The 25,885-nt window shown below is 39.1% G+C and overlaps 1 protein-coding gene across 4 annotated transcripts in view; it reads left to right on the forward strand.

Moving 5' to 3' along the window:
- The window catches only part of EXOC4 (exocyst complex component 4), an 828,468-nt gene that overhangs the window by 562,700 nt on the left and 239,883 nt on the right, over positions 1-25,885 (forward strand). For all 4 annotated transcript variants that reach the window (XR_009209424.1, XM_032761776.2, XM_032761777.2 and 1 more), the window contains one exon: positions 13,894-14,113. Coding sequence is in view for 3 of the 4 variants with exons in the window: in XM_032761776.2 (XP_032617667.1) it covers positions 13,894-14,113 (220 nt within the window). In the remaining variant the exon portion in view is untranslated. The remainder of the gene's footprint in view (positions 1-13,893; positions 14,114-25,885) is intronic.

Raw genomic sequence — 25,885 nt, forward strand, 5'->3', positions numbered from 1 at the left:
CGTTATTCATCCTAAACTACCAAATTATATGTAATGATATATAGCAAAGTCAGGAAATAGCAAAGTGAAAAGTTTATGTTGTATGATACAGAGTATATATAAATGTATACATTAGAAAACATGATTAGCAATAAGCAGTGATTCAGTGTTTGTGACAGAGTCATCCATGAATTACTTGTGCTCTAAAACCAGAATCCTGAATTTGAATGTTCTGAAATTTGTACCTTTGATTTTGTATTTTGGTTTCATGAAAAATGATGTGCTCTCATGATTAGACTCAAGTTGCGCATTTTTAGCAAAAGTAACAGAAAACAATACTGTGTTCTTCTTTATATCATATCAGAAGGCACATGATGTCCATTTTGTCCCATTATTAGTGATGTTGGCCGTCGAATTTTAAAAGCTTTTTAGGATATGAATGTAAGGAAAACTTATTTAATAAGCAATTATTTTTATTCAAATAAATAAAACATCACTGCTGTCATTGCAGCTTCTACAATACGATATAGGACCTCTCTGTTAAAGGATATTTCCAGCTGGTAGCAGCCACAATTCTTGGCTGAGATGAAATGGAAGAAATGGAGCTCTACAGTGAAACAGAATTTGTGATAAGGCTGGGCTAAGTGAGGGATGCTTGAGTGAAATTTTAATTAGTTTATAATTTCCCTCGATAGCAATCAAATCAAGATTAAAATCTTGAAAATATTGGGTGAAATGTTCGTAGTGTGTGCTCATGTGTGCATTCCAAAGGACACATAACTTGCTGCAAGAAAGTACATTCAACAACACAGGTATTGCATATGTACATGCATTTAGAGGGCCTTTAGTTGAGAATCTGAAAAGGAAAGCTTCAATTAAATATTTATAAATATTAGAATTTAGACGACAAGAACCATTTTTATTTTATTTTATTTTATTTTAATTTAATTTTATTTTATTTTATTTTATTATTTTTTAGATGGAGTCTTGCTGTGTCGCCCAGGCTGGAGTGCAGTGGCACGATCTTGGCTCACTGCAACCTCTGCCTCCCAGGTTCAAGCAATTCTCCTGCTTGTTTCCTTAGTAGCTGGGACTATAGGCACCTGCCACCATGCCCTGCAGCTAATTTTTTGTGTTTTTAGTGGAGACGAGGTTTCACTATGTTAGCCAGGATGGTCTCAATCTCCTGACCTCGTGATCTGCCCGCCTTGGCCTCCCAAAGTGCTGGGATTACAGGTGTGAGCCACCGTGCCTGGCCAGATCCATGCTTTAAACATTTGAAAGCAATGAGAGTCAGTTGCATACTCGCATTATTTGTTTTTTTGTTTCTCCTACTTTACAACCTTAAGTTTAGGAGGCTGATCTGAATAAGGGTCCTCAAAATCCTGTGATGAGACGCTCCCCATACAGCATTATGTATACCCTTTTCTTTACTCTCGTAGTCTCTTTTTCCATATACACAGATATACCGGTATGTTGTGTTTGCCTGCTCATCATTTGCAGGGGATAGGAAACCCCTGGTGTAAAAGTACTTCACGAGATTAAATAATACTCTTTTGACAGGGCTCCATCTGTGTTCTAACTTAACTTTGAAGTGAAGTATTTTCTTTTCTAATGAGATTCTTTTCACTGTTAAAAATTCAATGTTTTCATACTTCCATAGAGCTAATGAGGAGCATTGTTGGGAAAATTGGGCTTTTTGATTATTCTCTTCTATACCCTTGACTCTCACTCCTGTCTCCCATTCAACAGATCATTTTTAAACACTTACTAGGTGAAAGGATCCATCCAGTACACTGTGGCAAATTGGGGAAAATAGAATAAAGACTCACCAAAAATGTTGAAGAGCTGCTTGCAATATTTTAATTTGTGGAAACAATTCAACAGAAGCAAAATGAAGATGTTCCCTAGTAGCTCTTTGGTTAATAAAACTGTGTTCATTAGCTTGATAGAATGAGTCTGTAATACTCTGTGAAAGAACAGAATACAAAGTAGTGTGAACAGCCATATTGCACAAAATATAAAACAGTGTGGGATGTGGATAAGAATGAGAGAATCCGAAGATGGCCGAATAGGAACAGCTTCAGTCTACAGCTCCCAGCCTGAGCAACACAGAAGACGGGTGATTTCTGCATCTCCGTTTAAGGTACCAGGTTCATCTCACTAGGGAGTGCCAAACAGTGGGTGCAGGACAGCCGGTGCAGCACACCCTGCACGAGCCGAAGCAGGACGAGGCATTGCCTCACTCGGGAAGCGCAAGGGGTCAGGGAGTTCCCTTTCCTAGTCAAAGAAAGGGGTAACAGACGGCACCTGGAAAATGGGGTCAGTCCCACCCTAATACTGCGCTTTTCCAACGGGCCTGGAAAACGGCACACCAGGAGATTGTGTCCCGCACCTGGCTCAGAGGGTCCTATGCCACGGAGTCTCGCTGATTGCTAGCACAGCAGTCTGAGATCAAACTGCAAGGCCACAGCGAGGCTGGGGAAGGGGTGCCCGCCATTGCCCAGGCTTGCTTAGGTAAACAAAGCAGTCAGGAAGCTCCAACTGGGTGGAGCCCACCACAGCACAGGGAGGCCTGCCTGCCTCTGTAGGCTCCACCTCTGGGGGCAGCGCACAGACAGACAAAATTCAGCAGGAACCTCTGCAGACTTAAATGTCCTTGTCTGACTGACAGCTTTGAAGAGAGTAGTGGTTCTCCCAGCACGCAGCTGGAGATCTGAGAACGGACAGACTGCCTCCTAAAGTGGGTCCCTGAACCCCGAGCAGCCTAACTAGGAGGCACCCCCCGGTAGGGACAGACTGACACCTCACTCGGCCGGGTACTCCTCTGAGACAAAACTTCCAGAGGAACTATCAGACAGCTGAATTTGTGGTCTCACGAAAATCCGCTGTTCTGCAGCCACCGCTGCTGACACCCAGCCAAACAGGGTCTGGAGTGGACCTCCAGCAAACTCCAACAGACCTGCAGCTGAGGGTCCTGTCTGGTAGAAGGAAAACTAACAAATAGAAAGGACATCCACACCAAAAACCCATCTGTACATCACCATCATCAAAGACCAAAAGTAGATAAAGCCACAAAGATGGGGAAAAAACAGAGCAGAAAAACTGGAAACTCTAAAAAGCAGAGCACCCCTCCTCCTCCAAAGGAACGCAGTTCCTCACCAGCAATGGAACAAAGCTGGACGGAGAAAGACTTTGACGAGTAGAGAGAAGAAGGCTTCAAATGATCAAACTACTCTGAGGTATGGGAGGAAATTCAAAACAATAGCAAAGAAGTTAAAAACTTTGAAAAAAAATTAGACGAATAGATAACTAGAATAACCAATGGAGAGAAGGGCTTAAAGGAGCTGATGGAGCTGAAAGTCAAGTATCAAGAACTATGCGAAGATTGCAGAAGCCTCGGTAGCTGATGTGATCAACTGGAAGAAAGGGTATCAGCGATGGAAGATGAAATGAATGAAATGAAGCGAGAAGGGAAGTTTAGAGAAAAAAGAATAAAAAGGAATGAACAAAGCCTCCAAGAAATATGGGACTATGTGAAAAGACCAAACCTACGTCTGATTGGTGTACCTGAAAATGACTGGGAGAATGGAACCAAGCTGGAAAACACTCTGCAAGATATTATCCAGGAGAACTTCCCCAATCTAGCAAGACAGGCCAACATTCAGATTCAGGAAATACGGAGAACACCACAAAGATACTCCTCGAGAAGAGCAACTCCAACACACATAATTGTCAGATTCACCAAAGTTGAAATAAAGGAAAAAATGTTAAGAGCAGCCAGAGAGAAAGGTCGGGTTACCCACAAAGGGAAGCCCATCAGACTAACAGCTGATCTCTCAGCAGAAACTCTACAAGCCAGAAGAGAGTGGGGGCCGATATTCAACATTCTTAAAGAAAAGAATTTTCAACCCAGAATTTCATATCCAGCCAAACTAAGCTCCATAAGTGAAGGAGAAATAAAATACTTTACAGAAAAGCAAACGCTGAGTGATTTTGTCACCACCAGGCCTGCCCTAAAAGAGCTCCTGAAGGGAGCACTAAACATGGAAAGGAACAACCAGTACCAGCCCCTGCAAAAACATGCCAAATTGTAAAGACCATTGAGGCTCGGAAGAAACTGCATCAACTAACGAGCAAAATAACCAACTAACGTCATAATGACAGGATCAAATTCACACATAACAATATTAACTTTAAATGTAAATGGGCTAAATGCTCCAATTAAAAGACACAGACAGACTGGCAAACTGGATAAGGAGTCAAGACCCATCAGTGTGCTGTATTCAGGAAACCCATCTCACGAGCAGAGACACACATAGACTCAAAGGGATAGAGGAAGATCTATCAAGCAAATGGAAAACAAAAAAAGACAGGGGTTGCAATCCTAGTCTCTGATAAAATAGACTTTAAACCAACAAAGATCAAAAGAGACAAAGAAGGCCATTACATAATGGTAAAGGGATCAATTCAACAAGAAGAGCTAACTATCCTAAATATATATGCACCCAACACAGGAGCACCCAGATTCATAAAGCAAGTCCTGAGTGACCTACAAAGGGACTTAAACACCCACACAATAATAATGGGAGATTTTAACACCCCACTGTCAACATTAGACAGATCAATGAGACAGAAAGTTAACAAGGATGTCCAGGAATTGAACTCAGCTCTGCACCAAGTGGACCTAATAGACATCTACAGAACTCTCCACCCCAAATCAACAGAACATACATTTTTTTCAGCACCACACCACACCTATTCCAAAATTGACCACACAGTTGGAAGTAAAGCTCTCCTCAGCAAATGTAAAAGAACAGAAATTATAACAAACTGTCTCTCAGACCACAGTGCAATCAAACTAGAACTCAGGATTAAGAAACTCACTCAAAACCGCTCACCTACATGGAAACTGAACAGCCTGCTCCTGAATGACTATTGGGTACATAATGAAATGAAGGCAGAAATAAAGATGTTCTTTGAAACCAACGAGAACAAAGACACAACATACCAGAATCTCTGGGACACATTCAAAGCAGTGTGTAGAGGGAAATTTATAGCACTAAATGCCCACAAGAGAAAGCAGGAAAGATCCAAAATTGACACCCTAACATCACAATTAAAAGAACTAGAAAAGCAAGAGCAAACACATTCAAAAGCTAGCAGCAGGTAAGAAATAACCAAAATCAGAGCAGAACTGAAGGAAATAGGGACACAAAAAACCCTTCAAAAAATTAATGAATCCAGGAGCTGGTTTTTTGAAAAGATCAACAAAATTGATAGACCGCTAGCAAGACTAATGAAGAAGAAAAGAGAGAAGAATCAAATAGATGCAATAAAAAATGAAAAAGGGGACATCACCACCGATCCCACAGAAATACAATCTACCATCAGAGAATACTACAAACACCTCTATGCAAATAAACTAGAAAATCTAGAAGAAATGGATAAATTCCTCGACAAATACACCCTCCCAAGACTAAACCAGGAAGAAGTTGAATCTCTGAATAGACCAATAACAGGCTCAGAAATTGTGGCAATAATCAATAGCTTACCAACCAAAAAGAGTCCAGGACCTGATGGATTCACAGCCGAATTCTACCAGAGGTACAAGGAGGAACTGGTTCCATTCCTTCTGAAACTATTCCAATCAATAGAAAAAGAGGGAATCCTCCCTAACACATTTTATGACGCCAGCATCATCTGATACCAAAGCCTGCTAGAAACATAACCAAAAAAGAGAATTTCAGACCAATATCCTTGATGAACATTGATGCAAAAATCCTCAATAAAATACTGGCAAACTGAATCCAGCAGCACATCAAAAAGCTTATCCACCATGATCAAGTGGGCTTCCTCCCTGGGATGCAAGGCTGGTTCAACATACGCAAATCAATAAATGTAATCCAGCATATAAGCAGAACCAAAGACAAAAACCACATGATTATCTCAATAGATGCAAAAAAGGCCTTTGACAAAATTCAACAACCCTTCATGCTAAAAACTCTCAATAAATTAGATATTGATGGGACGTATCTCAAAATAATAAGAGCTATCTATGACAAACCCACAGCCAATATCATACTGAATGGGCAAAAACTGGAAGCATTCCCTCTGAAAACTGGCACAAGACAGGGATGCCCTCTCTCACCACTCCTATTCAACATAGTGCTGGAAGTTCTGGCCAGGGCAATCAGGCAGGAGAAGGAAATAAAGGGTATTCAATTAGGAAAAGAGGTAGTCAAATTGTCCCTGTTTGCAGATGACATGATTGTATATCTAGAAAACCCCATCGTCTCAGCCCAAAATCTCCTTAAGCTGATTAGCAACTTCAGCAAAGCCTCAGGATACAAAATCAATGTACAAAAATCACAAGCATTCTTGTACACCAATAACAGACAAACAGAGAGCCAAGTCATGAGTGAACTCCCATTCACAATTGCTTCAAAGAGAATAAAATACCTAGGAATCCAACTTACAAGGGATGTGAAGGACCTCTTCAAGGAGAACTACAAACCACTGCTCAATGAAATCAAAGAGGATACAAACAAATGGAAGAACATTCCATGTTCATGGGTTGGAAGAATCAATATCGTGAAAATGGCCATACTGCCCAAAGTAATTTATAGATTCAATGCCATCCCCATCAAGCTACCAATGACTTTCTTCACAGAATTGGAAAAAACTGCTTTAAAGTTCATATGGAACCAAAAAAGAGCCCACATTGCCAAGTCAATCCTAAGCCAAAAGAACAAAGCTGGAGGCATCACGCTACCTGACTTCAAACTATACTACAAGGCTACAGTAACCAAAACAGCATGGTACTGGTACCACAACAGAGACACAGATCAATGGAACAGAACAGAGCCCTCAGAAATAATACCACATATCTACAACTATCTGATCTTTGACAAACCTGACAAAAACAAGAAATGGGGAAAGGATTCCCTATTTATTAAATGGTGCTGGGAAAACTGGCTAGCCATATGTAGAAAGCTGAAACTGGATCCCTTCCTTACACCTTATACAAAAATTAATTCAAGATGGATTCAAGACTTAAATGTTAGACCTAAAACCATTAAAATCCTACAAGAAAACCTAGGCAATACCATTTAGGACATAGGCATGGGCAAGGACTTCATATCTAAAACACCAAAAGCAATGGCAACAAAAGCCACAATTGACAAATGGGATCCAATTAAACTAAAGAGCTTCTGCACAGCAAAAGAAACTACCATCAGAGTGAACAGACAACCTACAGAATGGGAGAAAATTTTTGCAACCTACTCATCTGACAAAGGGCTAATATCCAGAATCTACAATGAACTCAAACAAATTTACAAGAAAAAAACAAACAACCCCATCAAAAAGTGGGCAAAGGAAATGAACAGACACTTCTCAAAAGAAGACATTTATGCAGTCAAAAAACATATGAAAAAATGCTCATCAACACTGGCCATCAGAGAAATGCAAATCAAAACCACAGTGAGATACCATCTCACACCAGTTAGAATGGCCATCATTCAAAAGTCAGGAAACAACAGATGCTGGAGAGGATGTGGAGAAATAGGAACACTTTTACACTGTTGGTGGGACTGTAAACTAGTTCACCCATTGTGGAAGTCAGTGTGGCCATTCCTCAGGGATCTAGAACTAGAAATACCATTTGACCCAGCCATCCCATTACTGGGTATATACCCAAAGGACTATAAGTCATGCTGCTATAAAGATACATGCACATGTATGTTTATTGCGGCACTATTCACAATAGCAAAGAGTTGGAACCAACCCAAATGTCCAACAATGATAGACTGGATTAAGAAAATGTGGCACATATACACCATGGAATACTATGCAGCCATAAAAAATGATGAGTTCATGTCCTTTGTAGGGACATGGATGAAGCTGGAAACCATCATTCTCAGTAAACTATCGCAAGGACAAAAAACCAAACACCGCATGTTCTCACTCATAGGTGAGAAATGAACAATGAGAACCCATGGACACAGGAAGGGGAACATCACACTCCGGGGACTGTTGTGGGGTGGGGGGAGGGGAGAGGGACAGCATTAGGAGATATACCTAATGCTAAATGACGAATTAATGGGTGCAGCAAAACAATATGGCACAGGGATACATATGTAACAAACCTGCACATTGTGCACTTGTACCCTAAAACTTAAAAGTATAATAAAAAAATAAAAAATAAAATAAAATAAAATAAAAGAATGAGGGAATCCTCTGTCAATAAGAATTACTGGTTTACATTCTAATGGTGGAGATATGGGATGATTTTTTAAAAATTTTGTATTGAAATCTGTAGTCCAAACTCTTAGGAGAAGGGCATTACATGCCAGATAGATTATGTCCTACTTTCGGGAACTATGGGTTATGATCAAAGGACCTTTTAATTATTTTATCCAATATTTTATCCAATAAACATTTCCTACAAGTCTTCTGTGTGCCAGCCATAGAGTAGCACTACTAGGCACGAAGGATTCAGCAGTTAGCAATTTACACTTTGCGCCTGGCCACGTGGGGTTTTTTGCTCATTCCTACATCCATTTATTAGTGAAATATTCCAAGTATTAACCTAATGGTCTGAATTGTCAACTAGGGATGATTAGATATGAAAATAAGGGAGCAAAGTGAAAAAAAAAATCATACAATATTTCACACTTTCCTCTAATCTCCAGCCTCATCAGGGTTTATGTAAGATAGTAATTCTAAAAACCACAGCAGCAGCATTTACTAAGCAGTTACTGTGTGCCAGTTCCTGTTTTGAGTGCTTAATTTTTATTTCCTCATTAAACCATCAAACAATCTTGTGAGGTAGATAGTGTTATTGTAGCCAGTTTACAGAAGACACAAGTAAAGCTAAGAGAGGCTAAGTAACCTGCTCAAGACTGTGCATTCCAGGTCCAAACTCTGGAAGCCCTACTGTAAGTGTTCCTCTCTTGACCACTCTCCTTCTCTAAGTCACTCCCTTCTGCAGAGTGACAGTGAGTGAGGTTCATCTCCTGGATGGCTAGGAATGCTCATTTTCTGTGTCCTTCCTGCCCATGAAGGGTAGGTTGCCCATTTAATGTCACTACTTTTTTTCATTTTTCATTTTTATTTATTTTTAATTGAAAAAGAGAAATTATATGCATTTATGATAGACATGTTTTGAAATATATATATATTGTGGGATGGCTACATTGAGCTAAGTAACATGTATTACTTCACATATTTATTTTTTGTGATGAGAACACATAAACTCTGCTCTCTTAGTGATTTCTAGTAGTCACACATTGTTACTAACTATAGTCACCATGTTGTGTATTAGATCTCTTGATCTCTTGAATTTACCCCTCCTGGAAATTTTGTATCCTTTGACCAACATCTCCTCCCCTCCCCCATCCCTTAGACCCCATTCTACCCATTTTTCACTAAGGTAAAGAAAGGACTGGCGAAACAGCCTTAATTTTTCTTTCATTCTCACCCACATGTTTTGTGCTTCTGTACAGGGAGGTCCCTTGCAGCTCTGAAAGCAGATTTGGGAACATGTTGAATGAGTCCCCTCCAGTTATGGCTGACAACATCAACCTGTATGTGTCATGTGAGATGGATGTGTATGCTTTAGGGAAAAAATGATTTGAATTTGAAAGAAATCACTCAGCCAAAAGCGATAGGGGCCCCTCTGTCTGTGCTGCTCAGCACAATTCATATTTTAGGGACATGAAAGGCAAATATGGGACTAGAAAGAAAGAAAATGAGGCTAATTTAGAGTCTTCTGCCCATCTGTTTAGGAGCAGATTGACTAGTAAAAGTTTTGTTCTAATAAATGTTAAATACTTTGAAAATGTCGGAATTATACTCAGAAAACTCTTTCCCAAAGTCCCTTTGAAGAAAGTAGAGATTCTGATGATTAATTCTCATAATATTAAAAAACAATAAAAAGAGTTTTGGTGTATTTACTCATTAGCAAATTAATAACAGTGGTTTTCTTTTGGAAGGCAACCAAGCAGACTAGGATGCACCTGGGTAGAGCATCTTTTTGAGGGTTAGATGAGAACAGAAGGGCTCATCACAGCAGGATGTGGTATTTGGAGATCTTCAAATTGTGGCCATGCTTAACCATCTACTTTTATTTCTTCATCTTTCCCTGCCTTCTTTCACTCACCCTCTCTTTAAAGATCCATTATATTTTGTTTTTGGTCGTATTTTATTTTTCTTTCACGTTGATAACATCAGTTTAGAAGCCTCGATGCTCTTTCTTGTGCCTTTTCAATTTCATCTTTCTTTGAAGGAAAGCTACTTTTTTCAATGTGATAATCCTATATATACACCATCTTCATCCTCCCACCACACATACACCCCAGGGGTTAATAGAGCATTCAACTGGTAGTATGTAAGATTACCTGCAATGTATTGATTTAGTAAGTAAAGAAAACTCTTTATTAGGTTAAACAGCTAAACTTAAGGAACTATTTATACATCACACTTTAAATGTGTCCTAATTAGACAGCAGTTTATTAAATATAGTCTTTGATATGTGTAGGCAATTTTTAAATTTTCTAATTTAATGTTATTTGAGTAGCTAATACATTAACAGTTTTTAATAATCAAATGATTATTAAAAGTTATAATTCAAAAGTCTAATTTCTACTCCTCTCCCAGACCTGACCCCCACCCCTGCCTCCTATGGGTACTTAGTCGTTTTTTTGAGACTTCCCAGGATGTCTTTATGCTAAAATAAACAAATGGATATATAATTGTTATATAGAGGTTAGTGTAGTAAATACTGCTAACCGTAGATTGATCTGAGCTTGCTTTTTTTCTTTGTAACAATATGTCCTGGAGGTCTTTTCATATTAGTACATCAAAAGTTTCCACATTTGGGGGTAGAGAGAGCTGTACAGTATTCCAAAATGTAAATATCCCACAGTTTATTTAATTATTCCCTAATTGATGAACTTTTAGGTGGTTCCCAGTCTTTTGCCTAAAAACAATATTGTAATAATCTGTATACTCTGTATGTAGATCATCACATCCATATTTAGATATAGCTCTCAGAAGAATTTCCCAGGAGTCAGATTTCTGGGCCATAAAGAAATGCATCTGGATTTTTGAATAATAGTGCCAACCTGCCTTCCATAAGGGTTGTACCATTTTTCACTCATATCAATAATATATGAGAACCCCTGTTTCTTCACACTTATAGCAACAGAGTGTGTTTTCAAACTTTTGGAACTTGGCCAATTGCATTGTTGTAAAAATTGGTATCTCAGTATAGTTTATTTTGCATTTTTCTTATGAATGAATAATTTATTCTAATGTTTAATGGTCATTGTATTGACTGTAAATAGTCTTTTCATGTGTTTTGATCATTTTTTTTTTACTAAGTTATTTGGTTTTTTTTCTTGTTGAGTTCTGGCCATCATCTGTGATATAAATTGCAAATATATCTTCCCAGTTGGTTATTCATTTTATGTTTTCATTTATTTTCTTCTCCCTTTTTTTGAGAAGAAATTGAAGTACAATACAGCTCTTGCTTTCCATAACATTGTGGAACTGTAAAAATGACCATGCAAGCTGAAACCATGCAAAGCAATCTTAATCAATGAGGATAGTCACAATTGTTTCATGACTTTAAAATTTTTTGTCAAAACATTAAAAACTTTCGGGAGGCCGAAGCGGGCAGATCATATGAGGCTAGCAGTTCAAGACCAGCCTGGCCAACATGGCGAAACTCCATCTCTACTAAAAATAGAAAAAAATTGGCCAGGCGTGGTGGTGCATACCTGTAATCCCAGATACTAGGGAGGCTGAGGCAGGAGAATCGCTTGAACCCAGGAGGTGGAGGTGAGCCGAGATCGTACCATGGTACTCCATCCTGGGTGACAGAGTAAGACTCTGCTTCAAAAAAAAAAAAAAAAAAAAACCCTATTCCTGGCATTTATAAATATATACAGAAATGAAAAATAAGAAAACTGATATGTATTTAGTACACTGTAACATTAGAAACATTGACAATTAAAATGTTTTATTTTTTGTTAAAATCTTATCAAGAGTAGTATAGCAGTGCTTGCCGCTGTCTTGTATGCTTTGCAATATACAGCAAGCATCTTTTCTGGGCCTCGGTGAACTATCATACTTCTGAGTTTGGCTCGGTTGCCAGCATTTTATCCTTTATTTTTTCTGTTTCGTGAAATATCTCTAAGGGTTTTTTTAAGTGTGAAATTTGTTGCCAACATCACTTCCTCTGGCATCTCATCTCTCTTCATCCTCTGCATCCCTTTGGTCACAACCACCTTCCTCATTGGTGCTGGCCTTCAGTCTGGCTATGCCTCTCCAATGGCAGCAGTGTCAACATTCCCAGGGTCAGCTTTTTCTCCTGTAACTCCGTTTACATTCAATTCAAATTTCACTTCCAGTGTTATCACTTTGCCATACTTTTATCTTTGTTGGCCAATTCCCTCTTTCAATTATCCATTTTTATAAAATGCCACATGGATTTATCAGTAGAGGACGGGGAGGTACCACAGCTGCATGCTTTGCTGCCTGTACATGAAGTGAATAACAAATGCACAGTGACCAGTTGCTAATAGACATTGAAAGAAGGGATGTGATTGGTCACTAATCATGATGAACACACATCAGTTATTTACACAGGGATTTCAGAGGAGCTAACAACAAAGTTTATACTTTAGTTACTCAAATTTAATGTACTGTGGTGACTATACTGTGGTATTGAGGTATTTAAACTATGTAATTGATGGACTAATGTTATTTAACTAAAAAACAGTAGTAACTTCAATTTGTTCATATTAAACCACACAAAGCAGGGCTGCCTGTATAGAAAATTAAAAAGAATTTTAATAATAAATTTATTTTGTTATTAAAATAAGAATTTTGATAAATATCTATATACTCATCTCTGAGACTTGACAATCATTAACATTCTGTTATGTATTCTTTAAGGGTTTTTAATAAAGGAAATAGATCATTACAAGTAAGGTTGAAGTTCTCCTTTGTCCTCCAACTCCCATCCCATTCCCTTTCTTAACCTCTGAACTCACATGTCATCATGAATTTTAGAGTATCCTTCATTGTCTCTCTGTTTCTCTCTTTTTGACATTTATATCTATACATGTAAAGCAGTAGTCCCCAACCTTTTTTGGCACAAGCACTGGCTTCGTGGAAGACAATGTTTCCACCAACAAGGGTTAGGGGAAAGATGGTTTCGGAATGCAACTGTTCCACCACAGGTCAGACATTAGACTGTCATAAGGAACATGCAACCTAGATCCCTCACATGCACAGCTCACGATAGGGTTCATGCTTCTATGACAATCTAATGTGATTGCTGATCTGACAGGAGGCTGAGCTCAGTTGGTAATGCTCGCCCAGCTGGCCGCTCACCACCTGCTGTGCGGTGTGGTTCCTAACAGGCCACAGACCCGTACTGGTTCATGGCCCGGTACGGGTCATGTATTTCCCACTGAAACCTTTACATCAGAGTTTGTACCCGTACTATATGGGTACAAACTCTGATGTAAAGGTTTCAGTGGGAAATATGTACTCTTCGGGGATGTGCTTTTTAATTTGCACAATAATTTGTGTTTTTTGTTTTTCACGTTTTCCCATTGTTTCTTGTAGTCTTATCTCCTTCTGGAATTAAAAATAGTTTTTGTCTTCTCGTTTCCCCCCCATTTTTAGAAGTCATGTTTTCTGTTTCATCCTATTTCTATTCAATTAGTGGAATAATTTATATTTTTAAAAGATTAAAAATTATATAGAGATGAGTATTATTGATGAACTGCCCTCTTCACAGAAATAGCCAACACTAGATATACTCATGTCCTCATGTCATATTTATATAACATTTTCCTCATAAATTTAATAACCTTCTTACTGTTTGTCTTCCAGATTTATTCAGGAGATTGAGCATGCCCTGGGTCTTGGCCCAGCCAAACAGTGTCCTCTTCGAGAGTTTCTCACCGTGTACATCAAAAACATCTTTCTCAATCAAGTCTTGGCTGAGATCAACAAGGAGATTGAAGGAGTCACTAAAACATCTGACCCTTTGAAGATTCTGGCCAACGCAGACACCATGAAGGTGCTGGGAGTGCAGCGGCCTCTCCTACAGGTAATAATACACTTTGAACTTATTATTTTTATCAGCAATTTTCATTGACTTGGCAAGCGTCATAAATTTAAAAAAGAAGAATTACCATCTGTTTCCATATTCATCAGGGACAAAACAAAAGAAAATAAATAGGCACTAGGGAAATTTAGATTTAATGTAGTTGGATAATGGAAGTTCCTTAAGATCTTTAAGAAAAATTAAAAAAAAAATGGTTAGCTTTGATATGAGAGGTGGTGGATCTCATTAACGTGCAGGCAGTTCCTCATTATTATGCCTGGAATTTGTCCTTGAAAGGAACTATTTTTCCATTGGTGAATGCATCCCTGAGTATGAAGGATTAACAGGAAGGAAGTTATGATGCCCAACTTCAATTGCCAGCAGGAAACCCTCTACCTTTTTGGGGCAGACTTACCTTTCAATGACTTGGCTACCTCACAGGGAATTTGAACCAGTAAACTGGCCTTTAAAAGTCAAATCACTGAATTCACATGATGATCTTGTTAGTACTGAAAATTTTACTTTATATAAAAAAAGGATTTCTTAGCATCAGAAAAAAATAAAATAGTCTGTCAGTAGATATTTTTGATTAATAGGCTTGAGGCATATATTTTATATACATTTTAGCTGGTGACTTGGAGGTAAATATAAAACTAAAAGAAAATTAGTAGGAGTTTAAATTATAGGTATACATTAACTATTATGACGTTGGAATTGAATCTTTATTGTGTTTCTTCATTTAAGAGTAGGATGGGCACAGTCTCACACTTTTACCTAAATTGTACAACATGAGACTATTCAATGTGTGGAAGGCTTGAGCTTTTCAAAGAGAAGTTGTAGATATGGAAGGGAGTTATACTTGTTCTAGTTGCCTGCCCTTACCTGCCTTTACATATGTTTCCATGTTTCCCTTGATTTTTCTTTGTATGTTAGAATTTACAGAAGTGCTGGACCTTTCTTAGAGAAGTATCATAGTTATGAGCATTCTTTTTTATGAGTAAGCTCTTTTATGATATTGATAAAATAGAATAGGAAGGTGTTCATTTGGATGGTCTGAGTCTCTGTTAGCCATGCACCTGGTGAGGTATCTGTACTGAGTGTTGGGTGCAGAGAAGGGGGAATGCCAGAGGAACCTGCTTGCTTTTCCTTCTGCTGGATATCTCTTCCAGCTCTTTGCATGGCTAGGGTCTTCTCCTCTCTGGGTGTCACTTCAAATGTCACATCCACTGGAAGGCTTTTCCTGACTGTCCTGCCTAATTAGGTCCCCTTTCCTGGTTATTCTCCATTCTCCCATTTTTCCTTACCACCACCCCCATCCATCATCAATACTGAGGCCAAACCCTATGGACTGTGTCTGTGGACTGTGTCATGGAGGCCCCCTTGCCAGGTAGCTTCTGATCAGGTTCTGCCGATAGGCAGCACAAGTGGAAGATTGGAAAGTGGGAGGAGAAAGAGGGTGGGTGATTTCTTCTCCCCTTCCTCTTCACTTTGGATCATGGCCCTGGCTGTGGGTGGCTCCCTCCATAACAGGAGATCCTGCCAGGTGACACATCCTCCATAGCCCCAGCTCTCACTGGACTCTGGCAATGTCATTTCTTCTCCTTGCCTCTTGATTTCAGCTTTCTGCTGTTACAAGCCTCTGAATGCCTCAGTATCCCTTGTTGGCTGCTTTCAACCCTGCCCATACCTCTGTAAGTTATTTCTTCATTCATGTTTCTTTATTTGAATCATCTGAATGGAATACTTTTTTTTTTGTGAAGATCCCAGATAGATCTCCCCAGTTAATCAGGATTTTAACACTTTGTTTTTTTCTTCCTAACACTTATCACAACTCTAATTATTAATTCATTTTGCTAACTTGTATATTTTCTGTCTTTTCCCACTACAAGGTAAGTTCCAAACACGTATTATAATGCCAGACAGCAGGAAGGTGCTCAGTGAATAACTTACTGAATGAATGCATGTTGGATGGATGGATGGATGGATGGATGGATGGATGGATGGATGAATGGATGGAAGGATGGATGGATGGATACAGTGAATAAGTTTTGAGAGTCGTAAGTACCCGCAGAGTCAGAATGAGGAGATGAGAAATAGAGAGTGACAAAAATATGTTTACTTTTATGTGTTGTCTGACCATATCATTAGCCTCATTTCCATCAGAAAACCTTTCAGTATTTATTGCTCTGAAGTATCACGCTATATGCCATACAGAGCAACTTGAACATGTTTAGTGTACTGAATTTAAAAGGAAAAAAAAAAGACAACAGTACACTACAGAGTGAGTCTGTGAACCAATAATACTGGCTTATTAAATGTGATAATTTGCAGCTTCAGTAGCAAAGATGCATTAAAACTCATAACTCGTTGACTATAGTCTAGGCCATGTCAAGGCCATATGCTACCAGCAAAATGACATATCTGGGCAGTCTGTCCATGTGCCTGTCAGATCACTCCCAACCTCATCACCAGCCGTTTTGTACATGTTACTGTGCCTCTTGTCCATTAAGTCACCGTGAGGCTAGGTAAGAACTCCAGCTTTACCTGTTCTCTCTTTGACCTTGTCAAGATATAATTATATATAAGTGAATAAGTCATGAGGCTAAGACCATTCAAGCTATTAACCTGCAAATTTTTTTTTCTAGAGTTAATACACCTGCTTCATTTTTTTTTTTTTTTTGGTGATTATGTTGCTCTCCTTTTTTTCATTAAAAAAATTATTATATGAAAATGCAAATTATTTAAACCATATCAATAAGTTTGTTTAATATTCTCAGAGAGAGTTAGGCAGTTTAAAAAGTGAACAAGGAGATGGTTTTTTTTTTTTCCTATCTTTGGTATTTTCCTGCCTTATAGTGATTGTAAATTGTTTTCTAATAATTCCCCATACTCAAGCTTCATTCTTTTTTTGTCTTCCTCTACATGCACAAGGTGAATTTTATTCTTGAATGTGTTTCTATGTTTCCTTAATATTTTATTCCCAGCTAATTGTAGGTGGCTAATCTGAAAAAAGAGTAAGAAAGAATTCTCAAAAATTTTAGCTGAGAATCCAAAACAAATGCTAAGAAGGAGCTTGGAGAAATATGTGTATGTGTGAAAGATGCATGTGGGTTAAGTATTCAATTACAAGAAGCATAAAAATATCCTTTAAAATTCTTCCCTTTGCTAAACTGTTGTTTGGTCACAGAGTAGAAGAGAGGACGTGCCTTTCCCTGAGGCAGCACCCAGTGCCACACAGCATCAGCCCAGCCGGATTCTCCAGGGAGGGTGGGAGGACAGCTGTCTCAGTGATGCTTCCAGTTGTTTGATAACGGACAGACACGGTGCCTAGGAGCCCTGTGAAGAGAACCCCAGGATACTTTGTCCTTGTCCCTCTGAAGTGGCATCTGGGCAGTACAGACACTTGGATTTTTAGAGGCATTTCCATGGGTGCCAACATGTTCTCAGTGATTTCACTTTCTAGTCACAGGTTCCATAGGAGGGAAGGAAGAAAGTCAGTAGGAAGGAAGAGATGACAAGCAGCATTTTATACATAAAACAACTGTGCAAGTGTTGGCCCAAGCTGATACAGCAGAGTAACACTAGTGGTAATAATAGAAGAAGTAAAAACAGTAATGATAGCAGTTATAATAGTAGATAGTAGTAATGATAGCAGCTAACACTTTAGTAGCATTTACTGTGAGTCAGACGCTATTCTGGGTGCTTTGTCTGTATTGATTGCAAGTGTTTAAAATGTATGGCAGCTCTGAGTGGTATTCTTTTTATGGGGAGGAAACTGAGAAACAATGAAATTAAATAACTTGCCCACAGTCACATAGCTGCCAAGTAGTAGAACTGTAATGCAAACCCAGGCAATGTAACCCTGGAGTCTGTGCTCCCAGCCAGTTCTACCCAAAGTGGATTCTGAGGATTATGCTTGTCTGCAAGCTGTTTGTCACCAGTCTGCTATGAGACATAGAGAATTTAGGAGTGAGCATTTAGACACTTAATTTTTTTTTTAGCATTTTGACATTGTCTGTTGAATCTAGTAATAAAAAATTGGGCCTCGTGTTTTGTATATCTTTGTGGGTTTTAAAATTTCTTTTTTCTAGCAATTCATTTTTATGTTTTATAAAAGTATCAATGTGCAACTGATTGGGGACAAAAACTGGGCTCTCCATAGTTAGAGAAGAACTGTCTAAATCCCTTACTCTTCGGTATTGCCTCATAGAGAGGTAGAGCACAGAACCATCACTTTTACCCCAGTGCCTAAAGCATTTTTCAATAGATAGATAGAAAAGCACCGATATGTGTTGCAGTTGGGTCTCTCCGAAATCCCCAGCTCCTAGAATAGTGTCTGCCGTAGAGGAAACACTCAATATTTAATAAATGGATGAATGAATGAGTGAATGAAAATGAATGAATGAATGATGACTTCCTTAGTACCAGGACATGGCTGTGTTTTCTGCTTATGGTATAAAACTCATGATCTTGGGTTTAAGGTAGTTAATGGTGCTAAAATTAAAATGTCACAGTTCTTATGCCTCTAATGCTCCCAGGATGAGGGCAGAATTGGATACATCTCATGGTCTTACCATTTGAGATCCCTCTGTTGCCATCACTTTTTCTGCAGAATGGCCTCCACCTCTTGCAAGGAAAGCATGTTGATTCAAACTAAGGAAATATCTTAAGAGAAATTATTCATTTCTCCTGAGTCAGATTCTGAACATGGAGTTCTGGAAACAGTCCATTGAAGTGGATACCATCTCATGCTTTATATATCTCCCAAATTATTCATTCCTTAAACATGAGGAGACAGACTGAACTGATTCACTTCATTTCTCTGGTTTACCATTGATTTGGAGATGCCATTTAATTTATTTCTTCTTTGGTGTCTCCATCTGAAAAAAAGAGTGAGGGGACTAATGCTTAAGGTTTTTAACCCCTTACCTATCAAATTGCTGAATGGGCAACTATCTATGTGAACAAATGGTACAAGCAAACTTTCTTCCTCTATCCCCAACGGAATATGTCATACCCTTGCTACTTAGAGAGTGTTCTGTGGCCAAGAGCATCAACCTCTGATGAGTCTGCATTTGTACAGAATCTCCAGATGATTTGTATGTACATTAGAGTTTGAGCAGCATTGCCTTATACCAGTGCAAGAGCAAGTGTGGCCCATGGACGGAGAGCATCAGTGTGACCTGGGAGCTTATGAGAAATGCAGATTCCTGAACCTCACTCCACTCTGGAAATCTCTGTTCAAACGAGCCCTCCAGGTGATTTTGGTACTCGCTAAAGTTTAAGAAGCATACTCTTAACATAAGGTCGTCATGATACCCAGCGTGAAGTTAGGAAATGGGATCTAATGTTGTGGGGTTTTAGCTTTGTGGTGAACAACAGTAGTCATTTTTTAAAAAGTATTCAGCTTTGTTTCATGCAGGCCCAGGAATTGTAAAAACAATATTTGCTGCAGCAGCAGAAGCTGCTTCCTAGTCTAGCACATTGATTTTGCAAAGTTGTTTCCAAGTACAGGATGAGCCTACATTTTCTGGCTCATGCAGGGCAATGTGAGACAGAGGCAGCTTTTCTAATGCTCAGGCTTAAACTCCCACATCATTGGAGGAACAAACATAAGCTGTGCAAGTACAAATTCTGGGCAATCTTGAAATGTTTAGAGCATATTTTCATTTTCCTCTCTGCCCCAGTATTTGTCAGAGTAACTTTAGAGAAGTGAAATGGCTAGAATCCGCCTGCAAACACCACACTGTCATCTCTTCCTCTGCCAGCTGCACTTTCCACTTATATCTGCAGGCTTAGAGCAGTGATTCACGAACGCTACCCATTAGAATCACCCAGAACTTCCTAAAAGTACCACTTCCCAGGTCCCATTAGTTGGTCAGGGGTGGGGCGTGCTTGGGCATCAGTGTTTGGTATGATGCCCAGTTGATACCAACATGCAGCCAGAATTTGTACCTCTGGCCTTGATCTTTCTACTCCATTGTATCAGTTATTGCTGGCAGAGAGAGTACATCAAAAATTATTGTTGAAGGCCGGGCGTGGTGGCTCACACCTGTAATCACAGCACTTTGGGAGGCCGAGGCAGGTGGATCACTTGAGGTCAGCAGTTCGAGACCAGCCTGGCCAACATGGCGAAACCCTGTCTATACTAAAAATACAAAAATTAGCCGGGTGTGGTGGCACGTACGTGTAGTCCCAGCTACTTGAGAGACTGAGGCAGGAGAATCGCTTGAACCCGGGAGGTGGAGGTTGTAGTGAACCAAGATAGCGCCACTGCACTCTAGCCTGGGCAGTAAAGCGAGACTCTGTCTCAAAAATACATACATATATATATATATAGTTGAGGCTTTATTGAATGCAGCCAGGTTTATAAAAGACCGCTGTGTTGTATACTTTGAACCAAGCCTTGTACATAAGCCTTGGAATCAGACACAAATGGATTTAAATCTCAGCCATTTCATTTGATAGCTTTGTGGCTGTCACCAAATTGCTTGATTTCTCTGTACCTATTTCTTCCCCTATAAAATGGGAATCATAAAATCTGTGTCACAGCAACACTCTAGTGGTTAAATGGAGTAATGAGTGTAAAACATGCCCTCTCCTTCCTACCCCGGGTCACCTGTGAGCAGGTCTCTGCGTTGAGTGCTCTGATGTGTTACCTGCCTGCCCCTTAACGCCTGCCTTCCTTCCTGAACTCTACTGACTGCTCCCCAACCCCTGCCCTTTCTGCCCAGATTTTCAACCTGCATCTTCTTCTCATCACCAGCTTGCTGTTTACCCACCTTCTGTTCTTTCTACTCTAGCACCCAGCTGGTAACTTCTCTTTCCTGCCTTCTACTACCCTGGTGTGACAGCAAAAGATAATATTGTTTCATCTGCTTTCTCCTTTTCCTGGAGTTTGTCAGCTGGCCATTTATTAGCAGTGGAAGCAGCGTGCAGTAATTTTGTCCATTAAAGCCAGGGGATTAGTTTCCTAGGGCTGCCATGACAAATTACCATAAACTTAGTGCCTTAAAACAACAGAAATGTGTTCCTGTGCAGTTCTGGAGGCCAGGAGCCACATTCCCTCCAAAGCTCTGGAGGACAATCTTTCCTTGCCTCTTTCAGCTTCTGGTGGCTCCCGTTGATTTTTGGTTCTGGCAGCATAACTGCAATCTCTGTCTCTATCGTAACGTGGCCTTCTCCCCTGTGTCTCCATGTTTTCTTTTCTGGCTCTTGTAGGATACTTTCATTGGATTTAGGGTTTGTCTGAATCCAGGACGATCTCGTCTCAATCCTTACCTTAATTACATCTAAAAAAATTTCCAAGTTAAGTCACATTCTGAAGTTCCATGTAGAAATTTGGAGGGAGACACTATTCAGTCCACTGCAGCTCATAACTAGAATGCAATGGATTCAATTTGCTATGTTTTCCTTGAAGACTCTCTGGCAGGAAGCAGTGTGGAAGCATTGTCGTTGGCCAGTCTGGGTGGTACACACCTGTAATCTCAATACTTTGGGAGGCCAAGGTGGGAGTATTGCTTGAGGCCAGGAATTCGAGACCAGCCTAGGCAACATAGCAAGCAACTGTCTCTAAAAAAAAAAAAAGAAAGAAAAAAAAGAAGAGAAAAAGAAAATTAGCCAGGTTTCATGATGTATGCCTATAGTCCCAGCTACTCAGGAGGCTGAGGCAGGAGGGTTGGATCACTTAAGCTCAGAGTTTCAGGTTGCAGTGAGCAATGATCATGCCACTGCACTCCAGCCTGAATGACAGAGTGAGACTCTGTCTCTAAAAATAAATAAATAAATAAGTATTCTGTTAAGGCAGTAGGCCCAGGGTGGTCTAAATTCTAGATGTCACCAAGGTTCAAAGTGAAAGTTTTTGGTAGGCTGAGTGATTGCTGGAGCTCTTACTGAAAGTTGGTGGACACAGCTGCTTACAGTGTAATAATTTGCTAGAGATAATTATACTGCTGCTGAAACCTATTATCTCCCCAGCCAAGCTAAGGCACTGCCAGTAACTTCTTCTGGTTTCCCAAGGAAGTGTGGCCAGCAGCAGTAGCATATTGTTTTCATCATATCACATTATGTTCATATGAAGAATGTTGCATTTGAGTGGCGTTTGCATCACAGCCAGTTGTTGCCCTTCCACTCTCTGGTACAGAATAGATTCAGCTTTTATTAGTGTAAATAGATTAGTCCCATTTAAGTTCTGCTGGAAGTCATTATGAAAATCATTAGGTTAAAAAGAGAACTGATCAATTGATTTTTTTTCCTCCTGTAAGCTCTGAGAGATGGTGCTAATGGTCTCACTGTGCTAAAACAAGTCTTAGAACCAAGATGCCTTGGGGTCTAATCTGATTCTTCAGTGTTTATTGATACCTAAAGAAACACTAACTTACCACTCAGAGTTTTGATTTTCTTTACATTTTACTCTTGTTATTTTATTTATTCACTAACAGTATTATTTTGCCTCTTCATATCAAGAAATAACGACTTGTGGCTACCTAAGACTTTATTGAGGAAGATGGAGTGGAAGATGCCTTTGTTCTTGTCTTTGTTTAGATTGTCCAACACTCACCTATTCACTTCCGAGATACCAGAGCAAATTAAATTTTTTATTACTAATAGAGACTTTTGGGATCTGATAACATTCATCCATGTTTTCAGATCATTTTTATCAAGTTGTGTTACTTACATATTGTTAATTCTATTACTGAGTTAGTACATTTTAATTTTGTAGTTTTGTTGTGATTCTTCGTAGCCATCTTTGAAAGTGCTTACTCCTACGTTTCATCATGGTGAGATGGGAAATGCATATAAAACATAGATTTGGTCTCCATAATCATCACCTCGATGACCTTAGACAAGTCCAAGCTACTTGCCTTCTCTGAGCTTCCCCTCTCTCATGTATAAAATGAGAATGACACTTGCCCAGACTACCTCCAAAGACTAGGATGAGAAGTACTGTGGGATCATGGATTCAGCAGGGCTTTATGAAGTCTTCTACCTATTGATCTGTTTCATAATTATTATTAGTGGTCCACATACCCACATGATTGCTCCATTCAGAAAAAAAATCCACTAGCATTAAAGAGAGGGGTGCTAAGAAAATACCTACATGAATAAAAATATTTTCTACTAAGTAGAAAGCTTCACTAATATTTACTGGTTTGTTTCATACATGATTAGACAACCAGTATAAGAACCTGGCAATATTTTTTCCCCGGTTTATCACAAAGATGTTTTAAATATACAAAAAATCAAGAAAAATATGTCCAGTGAACACCCACATACTCACCACCCAGATTCTACTATTAACATTCTTCTATATTTGTTTTATAGCATAACCAAACCTGGTCATTTTGATTCCTCTTCAGCCTTCACAGAAATGAATTCCCCGTCATTCCCTGAGTACCTTACCATGGTGCTGTTCCCAGTCTTTTAATCTTAGAAAATCTGAACATACAAAGAGATACATTAAGTAAGAAAGTAGTTGCTTCAAAAGAGTATTTATTTTCTAAAAGTACTCATCTAAACATTTCCTTCACATAGTGTCATGGAATAGGAAATTGACCAGCTCATTCTTATGATTAATCTGTAAGTAGTGCCTTTATTGATGTAATATTACAAAGGAACTTGTCCTCATAACTGTTGGTGAAGAAGGCTGTGAGTTGAGCCACTGAGAGATGATTTTTTAATATACAGGCAGAACAGGCCCATTATATGATCAAATTGAATTTCCATAAATATCATTAACTTACTGTCTTACCTTTGAATGAAAAAGAAACAGGATCTCATCTGACTGGCTGGTTTTCTTAGAGAAGCTCCTGGTTAACTAGACTTCTGTAAGTAACTTTCTACAAAGCAATGACAGAAAAAAAATTATTTAACTATATTTAAACTAGCTTCTATATAATATAGCCAGCTAGGGTTTTGGAATAATAACAGAGGGACTAGAGATAAACATTATTTTCTTTTGTCTTCAGAAAATCATCTGCCACCAACCTTACACATTTTATAAGGATCCTTAATGATCTCAGCATTTTTTTATTTTTAAGGTCAACCATTATTCTGAATGTTTTCTTCAACAATCTATCATCTCTCATAATGTATTTGGAACAGATTTTAGTTTAGATGCAACTTTTAAAGAATTCATCTACTACATCTGGGTTATGAGGTCAGTTTAAAAAGAATAAACTGGAGGACTTTATCTCCTTGGGTAGAGGAGTCATGAGGGACTACTGAATGAGAAAGTAATTATAGTCAGTGACACTTGTTTACCAGTTTTGCTTGGTGCCAAGAAACTTGTCTGAGCACGAGACTGTTTCAGTATGACATCAATATAGGGATAACCCCTGGGTTTTAAAGGAGGACTCTGAGATTACTTTCTATCATGAGTAAAGGATCCCCACTGATGGTCGTCTTAGTTGTCACCTAGACTGTTCTATGAAACAGGGCTTATTTGGGGTAAGCATTTTGAGGTTTTGATTGGCTGCTGTCCATTTTGATCTTGCCTCAGCACAATCCTTGATGGATAAGCAGGAGAGAAGGTAATCACTTATGACAGATCTGCTGACAGAAACTGAAATACATTAACACTCTGTCACTCACATCTTTAGAGGGCTGCCTTTGCCTGAAATATATTTGACTTTACTTGCTAACAAAGGCATCTTCAGATTTATTTCTTTTCCTTAAATGTTAGAGAAGAGGAAGAGCATCCCATTGAATGATACTGGGAAGAGAAAAGCCTGGCTCGACAGCCCAAGCAAATGATAGTTATCATTCTTGGGAGCAGCGGAATTGCTGATCATGTGAGATTACTAGTAGGAGCCAGATGACTGTAGACAGAGAACTGCTGTACTTAGGAAATTTTTGAGGTTCTTATCCTAAGCAGTTTTTGCCTTGTGTGGATGTGGCAGCTCTGGCTTAGAGATATTCTAGTGAGAAAATGAAGAGAGAGAAACAAGACTATCTTCAAAGTTTAATGGTCCTTTAAGATTAATAGTTCAAGTAAAGCAGCTGCTTTTCTTCATGCTTTTCAAGGATCCTGCCCTACTAAAAAACTTGTGCGTACTTAATCGTAGAATAGACAATCTCAGATGGGCTGGTGAAACCTGATACATCTCTTATAACGAGTGGCATGACACAGTGAAAGAATTTCCACCATTGAAATTTTAATAAAATGAAATGATTAATATTTATTTGACACCTGCTTTGTGCTATTACTAGACAAGGTAACGTGGGGATACAGAATAAACTTAAAGCAAGACTCTTTCTTCTCAGGAATTTAGTAGGGATCCATTAATTAGGAAACCAGAATTCCTCACACCTACAAATCCAAGAACAGTAAAGGACACTTTATAATTGAATACTGAATGTGATGGTTTAGAAGATTTTCACTGTAAGAGCTGAGGAGAGAGACACAGAAGGCTGGAGGATTCAAGAGAGACCTTAGGCAAGAAGTGGGCCCTGGGTCATTGTAGGATGTGTAGAAACAAGGCAGAGGATAAAAGTGACCTAAACGGCGGTCACAATGTAAGCAAAGACACAAAAGGTAAAACTGACCATCGCGTGTTCATGAGACAGTGAGAGTCTAAATGAGTGAAGGAATGAAAGGAGAATGAGAAATAAGGTTAACGGGGGCACAGAACTCTACCAGGGAGGTCTCAAACTAAACACACCAGTTTACTTTTGAAGTGGAAATGATACAGAATGGTGAAAGTTTTTAGAGAAGGTACGTGTTCAAATGGATGCACTTTTAAGGAACAGTGGGCCTTGGCAGTTCAAACAGCA

The sequence above is a fragment of the Hylobates moloch genome, unplaced genomic scaffold (genome assembly GCF_009828535.3).
Source record: "Hylobates moloch isolate HMO894 unplaced genomic scaffold, HMol_V3 SCAFFOLD_1, whole genome shotgun sequence".
Lineage (NCBI taxonomy): Eukaryota > Metazoa > Chordata > Mammalia > Primates > Hylobatidae > Hylobates > Hylobates moloch.